The sequence below is a fragment of the Cervus canadensis genome, chromosome 17 (assembly GCF_019320065.1).
Source record: "Cervus canadensis isolate Bull #8, Minnesota chromosome 17, ASM1932006v1, whole genome shotgun sequence".
Taxonomy (NCBI): domain Eukaryota; kingdom Metazoa; phylum Chordata; class Mammalia; order Artiodactyla; family Cervidae; genus Cervus; species Cervus canadensis.
Genome location: NC_057402.1, coordinates 7,824,206 through 7,838,190, shown reverse-complemented (window position 1 = coordinate 7,838,190; position 13,985 = coordinate 7,824,206). Strand labels below are relative to the sequence as shown.

Sequence of the window (13,985 nt, the reverse complement as noted above, 5' to 3'; positions counted from 1 at the left end):
TCATTCCAATCCCAAAGAAAAGCAATGCCAAAGAAAGTTCCCATTACCACACAGTTGCACTCATCTAACACGCTAGTAAACTAGTGCTCAAACTTCTCCAAGCTAGGCTTCAACAATACATGAATGGAGAGTTTCCAGATGTTCAGGCTGGATTTAGGAAAGGCAGATGAGCCGGACATCAAATTGCCAACATACACTGCACAAAAGGAAAAGAGAGTTCCAGAAAGCCATCTACTTCTGCTTCACTGACTATGCCAAAGACTTTAACCGTGTGGATCACAACAAACTGTGGAACATTCTTAAAGTAATGGGAATACCAGACCACCTTACGTGTCTCCTGAGAAATCTGTATGCACGTCAAGAAGCAACAGATAGATCTGGACATGAAACAAGAGATTGGATCCAAGTCAGGAAAGCAGTCCGTCCAGGCTGTATGTTGTCACCCTGCTTAATTAATGTATATGCAGAGTAGATCATATGAAATATCAGGCTGGATGAAGCACAAGCTGTAATCAAGATTGCGGGGAGAAATATCAATAAATTCAGATATCCAGATACACCACCCTTACGGCAGAAAGTGAAGAACTAAAGAGCCCCTTGATGAAGGAGAAAGAGGAGAGTGAAAATGGCGGTTTAAAGCTCAACGTTCCAAAAATGAAGACCATGGCACCTAGTCCCATCACTTCATGGCAACTAGATGAGGAAAAAATGGAACCCATGACAGGCTTTATTTTCTTGGACTCCAAAATCACTGCAGATGGTGACTGCATATATGAAATTAAAACACCCTGGCTCTTTGGAAGAAAATCTATGACCAACCTAGACCACATACTAAAAAGCAGAGACATTACGTTGCCAACAATGGTTCATCTAGTCAAAGCTATGGTTTTTCCAGTAGCCATGTATGGATGGGAGATTTGGACCATGAGGAAAGCTAGGAGCAGAAGAATTGATGCTTTTGAACTGTGGTGTTGGAGAAGAGTCTTAAGGACTGTTAAGAGTTCCATGGACTGCAAGGAGATCAAACCAGTCAATACTAAAGGGAATCAGTCCTGAACCTACATTGGAAGGGCTGTTGCTGCAGCTAAAACTCCAACACTTTGGCAACCTGATGCAAAGAACTGATCCATTGGAGAAGACCCTGATGCTGGCGAAGATTGAAGGCAGGAGGAGAAGGGGATGACAGGGCGTGAGATGGTTGGATGGCATGACCAACTCCATGGATATTACTTTGAGCAAGGTCCAGGAGTTGTTGAAGGACAGGGAAGCCTGACTTTCTGCAATCCATGTGGCCCCAAAGAGTCAGATATGACTGAGTCACTTATATGATGCCACCCTTATATAAGTCACACTTATATGATGGCCAGTTCTTTGAGTTACTCAACAAACACACATACAAGCCTAGTGAGGTCAGTCAAGGTGGTTCCATCTGACCTCAACTTTCTTGAAGTCCACACTCCATTCTGAGCTTATCTGGATCATTCATACAGGGAAATACAGAGGTCTTCAGGAGGACTTTTCCATTTCCACCTGAGAGGAAGGGGAGCTGAGCTGAGATGGGGGTTGGGCAGCAGGGGGGCTATGGAGGACGGAGACTCTGGGCTCAGAAAAGTAGACCAGCCCTGGGATCTGTCTCCAACCCATCTGGGAGGCCCAGTGCTTTCCCACTCTATGCTTTCCAGCCATGTAAATTCAGAAGGCTCCCGTGGGGATCCTGGGATGACCAGGCATAGTGTGACCGTGGCCTCCTTGGACTTTCAGGGATAGAGCTCTTAAATGAAATTCCTCTTCAAGCTCCAGGGTAAAATCCAACCCTGGGCAGTGGGAGCTCACTGCTCTCCCTCACGCAGGGCTGAGGTCTCAGCGAAGGCAGAGCGTGGTCTCGAAGATGAGGCTTCTTCCAGAGCAGATGGGGTCTTCTCCTCTTCCTGGTGACAGCTCCTCAAGGTGAGGGTCTCAGGTCAAACATGGGTTTGTGGGGATGTCTGTGACCGGGGTAACTGACAAAGCCTGATTCTCCTTGTCCCCAGGTGTCTTCTCTCAGGGGGAGCTGCAGATTCTGCCTAGGACTAGTGAAGCTCTAGCGGACACATTTCCTCACCTGTGCTATTCATAGCTCTGGTTACTCCATCACCAGTGGACATGACTGCAGCTTTATCTGTCTGGCACCAGAGTAGGGCTGCTGTGGATGGGGAAATATACAACACAGGGACTCAACTACAGGGACTCAACTCACCACAAACCGTCCCTCAAGACCCGCACAAACATATCCCGGAACACATCCAAGAAGCAGTGATCTCTGCCACTGAGCTCTGTGGCCACCAAGGGAACAGCCTTGTATTGCTGGGTGAGACACACAGGCGTGTGAGCCCAGACACACACCTTCCTGCAGGGAGGCAGGAGGGGCTGGTTTCAGGGCCCTCAGGGCCCTCAGGACCCCCAGGGCACCCTCAGCGTGCACCGGGTCCAGCCTCAGCACCAGCTACATGTGGAGGATGAGTCTGCTCTCCTGCCACAGTCTGTGGTTTCCTCTCCATCTCTATTTTCCATGGAGCCCCCTATAGTTATAACCAATTGCCAACAACTCAAATTGAGAACCTTTGCAGTAATAGGAGGACACGTTCTCACCTCACCAGAGCCACAGTGTCATGAGGACACGTTCTCACCTCACCAAAGGCCACAGGGTCATGAGGACACGTTCTCACCTCACCAAAGGCCACAGGGTCATGAGGACACGTTCTCACCTCACCAAGGCCACAGGGTCATGAGGACACATTCTCACCTCACCAAGGCCACAGGGTCACCTATGGAGGGAGAAACGACTGTCAGTGTCACCAGGTGAGACCTGAGGAGGGCCAGGGAACACAGGGAGTCTCTTCCAGTCAGACTCAGAAGACAGACCTCAACAGGAATCCCAGACGGGCCAGCACACTGCACGCATGTTATATAAGAAAACTTGATTTTACGGGATTCTTTAGGAACATAGAGAAGAAAACAAGTGGTCTACAAACGATTTTAATTTCTAACTGAGTTCTCTGTCACATCCCCATCCTGACTCATATTTCTCATCAGGAATGACTGAAGGTGTCAGGATAACTCTTGTTCCCACACTCGGTGTCTTCCGTCCACTAAAGTGCATGCTGCACATCCCACTCATTACATTCCAGAAAAAAAACAAATGTGAGGTGAGGTCATGAGCATGATGATTCACCTGATATGGGGTAGGAGGAGGGAGTGGGGGGCAAGGGAATAGGACTCACAGAGGGTCCAGAGGGGGACATTTGGTGAGAAGGGTTTGCTCACTGTTGTGATTGTCTGGATGAGCAGGTATGTCATATATTCAAATGCAAATGTCCTGAAAATGCACCTGTGTGAACCCTGGGTCACCAGACATTCTTCAGGAAACACTAGAATGCAACAGGCTCTACATGTTCTCACTACAAGAAAGGGTCCTGCAGACCTCACTAGGCATATCCCACTCTGTCATGGAGCAGGTTCAGGGGAGAATTTTGGTCCAGGGTGAGTATCACAAGCCCAGGCACTAGGGCTCACACCTACCAGATACAGTCTCTTGGACACATTGCACAGTCCTTGATGATTCTGCTTGTGATTTTACATGTGATCCATGTAAATGCATTAACATTCAAACCTAAGTGCTTTATTTATTTATGTGTGCAAAAATGAAAAACTATGATGAGCTTTGAAGTTCTCCCAAGATATGGCCACGTAATAGAACAATATCTTGCCAAATCTTGTCGCTGCCAACGCACTACCCAGTATACTCACAGGTGCAATGGGGCACTTCCTCCTCTGTCAGTGTCCAAACCCACATCCAGCTACATAGTCAGGAGACAAGCAAATAGCATCCTCCCTCTGCTGATGAAAACCTGCCCAGCCTTGACCCTGCAGCTCTGGGAGTGGAGCCCCAGCCCCGGGATCCAGGTGCTCCCATTCAGGGATCAGGACTGCACACAGACCACTCAGCATGGACTTTGGACTGGGCGGGGTTGTCCTTGTCGTGATTTTACAAGGTGATTGATGGAGAACAAGAGATCCCGAGGATGGCAGTGGATGTGAGTGAGGGAATCAGTGGGTGTGTGACAGCCTCGTGACCAGGATGTCTCCGAGTTTGCAGCTGTCCTGTGTGAGGAAGAGCTGGTGGAGTCTGCTTGGTGCAGCGCGGAGAGGGGAGGGGTGACTGAGACTCTCCTGCGCAGCCTTAGAACACACCTTCAGTCATTACTGCATGGCCTGGGCCCGCCAGCATCCAAGGGAGGGCCTGGAGTAAGTTGGATCTGTCTATCCTGGTAGTGGCAGCACCTACCATGCAGACTCTGTGAAGGGCCGATTCACCAATTCCAGAGACAGTTCCAAGAACACAGCTCTCTGCAAAGGAACAACCTCAGAGCAGAGGACACGGCCATGTATCACCGCGCAAGACACACAGTGCGGGGGAGGCAGCGTGAGCCCAGACACCAGCCTCCCTGCGTGGGGCTCCGTGACCACCAGGGGGCACTCAGGACCCACCGAGTACAATGCTGAGCCCAGGAGCAGCTGCACGGGGGCTGGGGGAGTTTGTGGTTAGAATCCCCGCATTAACTCTCCTGCCCTCATCTCTACCAGAGGCCCTCTGCTCTATGCTAGTCTGTCGTTACTGCGGTTTGTTTTTCTTCCAGAAAACGATATTGTTATTTATGAATTTTCTTCTATTTCTCGAAGGAGTTCCAACCACACCATAGTTATCAAAGTGAGATTGAAATTCTTGAACCTGGTGACTGTCCGGAGAAGGCCCAGGGGATTGCAAACATGTACAAGCTACTGCTATTCTTTGTTTTTGCAGATGTGAAAGGAAGAGCCGCTGCCTGCAGCTTTCTGTCAAGGGCACAAAGTGTCTGAATCCTTCAGCTTGCAGTGGGATAGGCTCTGATGACAGAGGGCCCAATACCGCACATGCAATGACCTCATTGCTCACGGATTCCATCTTTTTAAATTCAGGCACTCGGTATTTGCCTCCCGAAAGGAAAATGCTTATTTTATTGACTGTTTTTCATGGACATTTACAACGCGGCCAGTACTTAAACCACCCCAAATCACACATACATTTCCTCCTGAGGTCACTCAAATCTATGCCTTCTTGTTTCAACTCCTATTGTGTAAATTAGTGCCTTTTGTGGTCAACTAATGTCATGTTTTTTTAAATTGTCATGCTATTACTTGACAGTTTGCCTGTTTATAGCAGTCCCATCATATCCTGAAGTACAGACTAGAGTCCTTAACACATGATGCTGTGTGCTGACTTAAGTAGAAAACGTGAATGACAGATAAGCTTCATTCATGTACAAATTATACTTCTGGGGATGTGATCTTGAAACTAACGTCAAATATGAATATGACTTTGAGACAAGGATTGCAAATCTCACTTTTGTTATTTGAGGCAGTCTTGAAACTTCGCTCAGTGCCAAATATAGATGGTAAGACAGAGACTTATGGCCAAAAAACATTGGTAAGCAGACTAGATGGGAAATGACTATGAGAAGACTTCCAGTTCAGGGGGATCTAGCTGCACTGTCTCCAGAGAATTCTTGGTAAAGGCGATCATACAATCACATATCACCTGGAAGAGAGCAGGTGTAAAGGGTTGCATTAAAGATTGAGGGTGATCAGAAGTCAAGGGTAAGAATTCTCACTAACCCGACTTTTAGGTGTCTTGATAAAACCAGGCAAAGATGGACACAGTGAAGTATTTCAAAAAGCCTGATTTATATAGTCAAGTGGTCCTTGTCACATTCAAAGTCACTGTTTTTCTTCTGTCTTCACTGCCATAATTCTCTGAAAGTCAAATGTTTAATCAAAAAGCACATGAAGTTATTCTGTTTGTTTCTCTTCTTGCTGGCATCTCCCATCTGTGAGCATCTCTCAGGTCTGAGGCATGTGGAATTATGGGGTGATGTCTGTGAAGTGGGTGTCTCAGAGTTTCTCCTTCCCCAAGTATTTCTGAACTGGAGTCGTTTTTCATGGATTCAGTCAGGCCTGTGTTGCCCCATCAATCATAGAACCAGCTGCATAGAATTACTTCTTCATGACAACTTGTTTTTAAATTTAGGTGACCACCCAAGTTATTAGTTATCTAGTATCTAATAAAATAAGTTTATAAATTGGTATATAAACCATACAATTTATAAACATTTCATGGCATGAATGGTTCTACTGTTGAACTTCAAATCTTTCCTCCACTATCACAAAGATCTGCAAGTCCTGTTTTTCTGGAGTCCAGTCCTGTCCTGTTTAAGGCAACATTTTTCACTTGAATAGTCAGACTAATGTTGTACATATGGAAATGATGTCAAGGTATCACCAGAGTGATATTGTCCCCCAGGGTACATTTGTCAAAGTTCGAAGACAAGATTGTTTCTAACACATGGGAGAGGTGCTATAAGTACCTAGTAATCTAGTTGGGAAAGTCCATGGGTGCTTCCAGACATCCTACGATGCACAGGACAGCACCCACAGCACAGGAATATCTAGCCTCAAATATTGATAACGATGAGGAACTCTGAATTAAAACCTCATATCGGAGGACTTCTTGGGAGTCCAGTGGCTAAGAGTCTGCCTTCCAACGCAGGGGATATAAGTGCATCCCCGGTCACAAAGGTAACATCCCACATGCCAAGGGGCGACGAAGCCTGCACACCGCAGCTAGAAAGCAGAGCCCACCCTGCAAGTGGAGAACCCGCACGTTGAATTGGAGAGCCACGTGACAACCAGGACACAATGCTGCCACAGAAAGAAAGGAGAGAAAGAAAGAATAAACCATTAGAAAGACCTGGTATCTGGTCAAATGTCACTAAAATGTTGAACTGCAGAAGGCATATTGCTGGGCTTAAATTACTCTAAGTGGTAAAGTGAAATACAAAAACCCTCTGAAGTTCTGTGCACTCAGAGACACCAGTACACACTCCTCTATGTGTATTTTTGGGATGTGAGCAGTGAGGGAGCTGAGCATGGACCCAACAGGAGAACGGGGCTGGGGAGGTCTTGGAGGAGACCTGGGACTAGGGAGGGAGCTCTACATTGTCTGCATGGAAAGTGCAGCCTGAAGCCCAGCTCCGGTTTGGTCCAACCGGAGTCATGAGGAACAAGGCTGGGCCAAAGCAGACGTTATTGTCTTAATATTTACAACTTCGCCCCTGTGGGTGTATAGAAAATAACTGCTTCAGAACTTTGCTTTGGAATGATAGTTTAGCTCACAGGTAACAAATAGATTTAAAACACATGATGCATATATCAAAAATTTCATTTACTTTGGGTCTAGAATTCTTTTACCTGTAATTTTTCAAACAATATTAATATATACAAAATATATTGTCATAAAAATGACTTCAACTTCACCAGAGAGAGTCCAAATTGTGAACTTTTTCCCGTCAATAGAGCACGACAGCCAGGAAAGGTCCTTACTGGCTTTCAGAAACAGCCACTGAAACTGGAAAATCTATTGATCAGGTAAACTTCCAGAGAAAATCTGAAGCAAAAGGGGGAAATGGAAAAAAGAAAAGAAAAGAAATAAGATAAAACAAACAAGAACTTCAGTTTTGTCCAACTAGAAGACCAGAAGGGGGAGCGTTTATGCCTGACAATCATAGAGAAACCGACAGAAAGGACAACGCCTCTATTTTCCTTACAAAACCTCACTCAATAAGAGATTGTCAAAATAAGCTGGTGAAAAAACACGGACTCTGGGTATGCTATAGCCCTCAAAACTTCCTTTTCTCTCAATAAATATTTACTTCTGCATCGCTGCTGGAAGTTTTCTTGTGTTTCCCGTTGTTGCAGACCCCAAATTGCAATTCTTTGTTGATTCCCAAGAAGCTTAATTTTCTGAAATAACTAACTGGCAGTCTCCTTGGTTCAGGTCAACGCTGGTCTTAGCCTCCCTGCTACTTTGTGTGTTTTCTCCTGCAATTACTCAGCAGGTCACTGAGAAAGACATCTGTGCCAGAAACGTTCTTCATAAACTGCCACATCTTCACCAGCTGGTATATCCCCTGCCCATCAGGAGCACAGAGCTGAAATTCATTTCTTTTTGTCTCTTGCAGACCAGCTGTTGGCCACACTCTCTGTTATAAACAAGCATTTTTCAGGAATGACTGTGAAGTGACAATCACGAGAGAAGGGAGGTGGCTGGCAAAGAAACGCTGAACTGGTGGGCATACCATCACCAGTGTTTGTAATGAGACTAGATTTTCCAGGGTCCATGGAACAGGGTGGAATGGATGGGATATAAGAACCAGTTTTCCCTTCTTCTGAGTTCTGTGACCACCGAGGACACAGCTGTGTATTACCGTGTGAAAGACACAGAGAGGCGGATTCAGTGTGAGTCCAGACACACACCTCCCTGCAAGGACGCAGGCGGTGCTCAGAGCCCAAGACCAGTGACAGATCCAGGGTGACTGGGCAGGCGCTTCCCCTTGAGTCAACAAGTTCCTTCAGCTCCCAGTTCCCGGCTGTCCTCAGGGACATTTCTGGCTGTGTTGTTTCTGGGTCTGATGGGCACACGCTCTCCACAACCTCTAACGTCCACAAACACTCTGTGAGAATGTGTACTCTGCTCTGCTTAGTCTGTGTGTGTGTGTTTAATGCCTAAAAAAAGAGAAAAGTCAAGGAAGTCCAATTGGTCTATCATATTTTTCAGGATATCTGTTGCATTATTGATTTTCTCTCTGAATGATCTGTGGGTTGATGTTGGTGGGGTGTAAAAATCTCCTCTTATTATTGCATTGCAACTAATTTCTCCCTTTGTGTCTGGCAGTATTTGCTTTATATATGTAGATGCCTCTGTATTGTATGCATATATGTTAAAGTGTTTCATATTCTCATTTTTTGATTCTTTTATCATTGCATAGCATTCTTCTTTATCTTTCCTAAGGCACTTTGGTTATAGTCTATTCGTCGGATAGGAGTGTTGCTACACCTGCTTTCTTCCCATTAAGACTTGCAAGAAAAAGCTTTCTTAATGCTTTGTTATTCGATCTATGTGTCTCTCAACTTAAAATGGGTCTAGTGGGTGCAGTCTATTATAGGGTCTTATTTTATTATCTGATCCGCTTCTACGTTTTTTGATGAGAGAACTTAGTTCATTGACAACTAAAGTAATTGGTGATAATTATTGTCACTTTACAGCTTCCTTTGTGACTCAGCTGGTAAAGAATCCACCTGCATTGCGGGAGACCTGGGTTCAATCCCTGGGTTGGGGAGATCCTCTGGAGAAGGGAAAGGCTACCCACTCCAGTATTCTGGCCTAGAGAATTGTCCATGGGGTCGCAAAGAGTTGGACATGACTGAGCGACTTACACTTTCACTTTCGTTGTCATTTTAAATCTTGCTTTTTGGGTTGATTTTCTATTTTTCTATGGTGCTTTCATCTCTTTTTTTCTTTTGTGGTTTGTTAATTTTGTTTTGCATTATCATTTTGTTCTTTCTTTTTGATATCTGTCAATCCATGATGTTTTTGATTTGCAGCATTCATGGTTTTCTAGTATGCTATCCCATAAACATATCTATTATATTTAGACTGGTAGTCATATAAACTCAAGCATATCCTAAAAGATGTGTGTTTTCTTACTCTCCTTCCTCACATTTAATTTTTATTTTGATGTCCTACCTTACATCTTCGTGTATATCTTTTTGCTCTTTGTAGTATTATAATCACTTTCACATATTCTAATTTTTAAATTATATATACTGTCATATTTAAGAGATTTTTCAAACCTTTTATGGATTTGCCTTTCCTAGTCTGATTTTCTTTTTCCTATAAGTTGTTGCTTCTTTTTTATTTACAGAAAAATTAATATTTATGAACATTTTAGTACTGCTGTATTTTTTTCTTTCATTTTTTGCCTGTCTGAAACGTTTTTTATCACTCTTTCTCTTCTACATAATAATCTTGTGGACAGAGGCCGCTGACTTTCACTCCCTTCTGACCTGCAGAGTTTCTATAGAAAAATCAGCTGATAGCCTTCTCAGTTGCCTGGCAACTGACTGTCATCTCTTGTGCTGTCAGGATCCTCTCTTTATCTTTAACTTTAGTCCTTCTCATTATGATGTGTCTTGGAGTGGGTCTGTTTGAATTCCATTTCTTCAAGACTCTTTGTGCTTCCTGTGCCTAGGTATATGTTTTCTTCTTTAGGTTTTCCAAGTATTCAGTCATAGTTTCTTTGAATACATTTTCAATTTCCTGTTCTATTTCTTCATAATCTGGGATTGCATTATGCATAAGTTGGCATGCATTTCATTATCCCAAATATCTCACGTGTTGTTTCATCCTTGGCGGGGGGGGGGGGGGGTGGGGGTGAGTCGTTTTGCTGTTTTGATTGGCTGGTTTCCATTATTCCACCTTCCAGATCACAAATGTGATCTTCTGAATGATTTGGTTTGCTATTCACTACCTTGAGATTCAGTTTTTATCTTGGTGATTAAGCTGTCTACTTTTGATTGGCTCTCTTTCTAGTTTCTAATGAGTGACCCACATTTTTTATCAATAGTCTTTCTTAATTCCCTTAGAGTATTTATCACCACTTTTTTGAACCTGGGGTCTGGTAGACTGGATGAGTCTGCTTCATTAGTTCTTTCAGGAGATTTCTCTCAGTTATAGTAATTGGGAATTATTTCTCTGCTTTTTCACGTTACTTGTGAATTTAGTTCAAACGGTTATCTGCTGTGATCTCTAAGGGTTATGTTTATGAAGAGGTGAGCATGTATAGATTGTGAGAGACCAATATTTATGGTGTGAGGGCTGTTTTTCTATGGATGCTTTCCGCATCTTTCCTCATGATGGGCTGCCCCTTGTTCCTTTGATAGGAGTGTGTTCCTGTCAAAGTGTGTCCCTTTGACAGAAAGTTGTGGCAACAAGAGCCTTGCTGGCTGTTCAACAAGGCTCCTTTTGGCTCTGTGGCTGCCATAGCCCTGTTGGGGGCAGGGTATCCTCTCCAGTTTTGGAGTAGGATCCCCCAGATCCAGACCTAAGTTGTGGTGTGTTCCCTCTGGGAAAGGAACCAGTGCATGCTGTTTCCCATGAGCTGTCTGCCATGATGTGTTATTCTGCAATCCTGCCTGTCTCCTAGTGTGTGCATCCTCTGAGTTCACTGTTGCTGGCGCTTCCCGGAGGGGCTGAATGCATTGTAGGAATCCCTGTAATTGACTCAGAGGTACCTCAGGCAGGCATGCACAGTCCCAGTCTCTCGACCTGCTGGCTGGGTAATGTGCTAAAGCCATCTTCCGGCACCTCTTTTGGGAGTAGCTGTAATCAGCCCAAATGTCAGCCCTGCTTCTCTGAACAGGCCCACAGATTTGCCAAACTCTGGCAGCCAGAGCCATAACTCTATGAGCAGACCAACAACAGGGCTCCCATTTCGTGCCCACACTCTGTCCTGCACACACCTCAGTTTCAACCCGAGCCCCACTCACTGTTTGTGAGAGTTTGCTGCTGTGAGCCAAGAGCTACACCAGGATTCATGACCTTCAGAGGAGAACATTTCAATCTGGGGCCAGAGACAAGGCTTGATCCCTTGCAGGTTTTGTGTAACAGGGATTTATTAAAGTATAAAAAACATAGGGACAGCTTCTGACATAGACATCAAAAGGGGGCAGAAAGAATGTCCCCTCACTCTATTTTAGCAAGGTGTTTTATGTCTGTTTCACTTCAGTTCGGTGCTCAGTCATGTCTGACCCTTTGTGACCCCACGGACGGCAGCATGCCAGGCTTCCTTGTCCCATCACCAACTCCTGGCGCTTGCTCAAACTCACATCCATCGAGTTGGTCATGCCATCCAACCATCACATCCTCTGTCGTCCCCTTCTCCTGCTGCCTTCAGCTTTTCCCAGCATCAGGGTCTCTTCCAACGAGTCAGTTATTCACATCAGGTGGCCAAAGTATGGGAGCTTCAGCTTCAGGATCAGCACTTCCACTGAATATTCAGGAATGATTTCCCCTTGGATTGGCTGGTTGGATCTCCTTGCAGTCCAAGGAACTCACAAGAGGCTTCTCCATCACCATAGTTCAAAATCATCAACTCCTTGACACTCAGTTTTCTTTATAGTCCAACTCTGACATCCATACTGGACTACTTCAAAACCATAGCTTTGACTAGATGGACTTTTATCGGGAAAGAAATGTCTCAAAAACCACTACAATATTGTAAAATAATTAGCCTCCAACTAATAAAAATACATGGAAAAAAAAAAAAAGAAATGTCTCTGCTTTGTAAAATGCTGTCTAGGTTGGTCATAGCTTTTCTTCCAAGGAGTAAGTGTCCTTTAATTTCAAAGCTGCAGTCACCATCTGCAGTGATTTTGGATGCCAAGAAAGTAAACTTTGTTACAGTTTCCTGAGGAACCTCCTCCTGGGGACGATGACCTGCAGTGCTTGTGGTCCCCACGTAAGTGGGAGCCCTGGGGGAGACACTGGGTAACGTGACTCACGTTCTAGTCCATGTTACTCTGCTGACCATGGTTCCAGTTCCTGCACATGCAGGGCTCCAATCAACACACACACATTCCCTTTCACTCCACAGGTCAGAGTCTGAAATCAGTTTCACTGGATTGGAATCCAGGTGTGGCAGGACCACACACACCTCAGTCTCTCACGGAGCGCTGTGGTCTGAATGCTTCTGTGCCCCCAGAATTCATGTTTGGAATTCCTGTGCACCTAGGATAATGATGTTAGAATCAGGGTCTTTGTCCGGTGCTTAGGTCATGAGAGTGAAGTCTCCATAAATGGGGTTCAATTTGCTCTAAGAATCCCCAGAGAACATGCTTACCCCCCTCTGCCTGGTGGGGACGCAGAAGGAAGGTACCTGGTGTGAACCAGGAAGGGGGCCCTCACCAGAAGGCAGCCTCACTGGTGTCCTGACCTGGGGCGTCAAGCCTCTAGGATTGCGGGAAATAAAGGCTTGTTTACAGACCACCCACCCGAGCTTGTATGCACTCTGAAAGGATGAAGTCAGGGACAATCTGCTTCTTTGCCGTGTCCAGTCTAGAACTTCACTGCCTGCATCCCTGGCTCTCAGGCACTCCCTTCCTCTGCACAGCCCAGCAAAGCACCTTCCATCAGTGGTCACTCCTCCCAGGGTCTGATGCCCTTGGGCTCCCTCTGACGAACAAGGTTGTTGTTTCAACTGTAACCACATGCTAATCTAGGAATATTCAAAATTCCTAGACCTCTAAATTACCCATGTTTTCCAAGGTCCATTATGCCATGGGAGATGACATTCATAGACTCCATGAATGATTCAAACACACACAGTCCACCTTCAGCCCTGCAAATCCTCGTGTTCATCCTCCAGGCTCATTACACTTAGCAAACCCCAGCAGGCCTCTAAAATGTCAACCCTTAGAGAATAAAGAGCAAATTTGGTCTAAATACCATCAACCACAAGTCCCAGATCTAATCCTCTACCTCAGCTATGGGTGACGATCTGCATCCTAAAATACAACTCTCAGACAGGCATATCTCAGCTACAAGCATTTTCCTTCTGTAAAAAGGATAAATGAAAGTCAGAAAGGATCTCTGGTCCCAGTGCGTGTGTGTGCGTGGTCACCTCAGTCATGTCGGACTCTTTGTGACCCTATTGACTCTAGCCCACCAGGCGTCTCTACTCATGGGGTTCTCCAGGCAAGAACTGGAGTGGTTGCCATACCCTCCTCCAGGAGATCTTCCCAACCCAGGATCAAAGCTGAGTCTCCTGTGTATCCTGCATTGCAGAAAGATTCTCCACCGCTGAGCCACCTGGGAAGCCCCACTGGGCCCGGAAACTGTTTTAAGTCCATTGAGGCAAACTCTACTAAGCTTCAAGGTCTGGGAATAATCTTTGGCTCCTGTTCCGGCCTCTGGGCCTGTTGATCTGCCCCCTCACTTTCCTTTCCCTTTCGTGGAAGGTGGTCCATGTTTGAAGCCGAGCACTTTCACCAGCCTGTCTCCTGCTAGTGGAATC

The 13,985-nt window shown here is 45.4% G+C and overlaps 1 gene segment (V, D, J or C); it reads left to right on the top strand.

The window, feature by feature from the left end:
• The window catches only part of LOC122455150, a 31,370-nt gene that overhangs the window by 15,335 nt on the left and 2,050 nt on the right, over positions 1 to 13,985 (top strand). The window contains 1 exon segment of the V gene segment in view: positions 9,148 to 9,153. Coding sequence covers positions 9,148 to 9,150 — 3 coding nt within the window.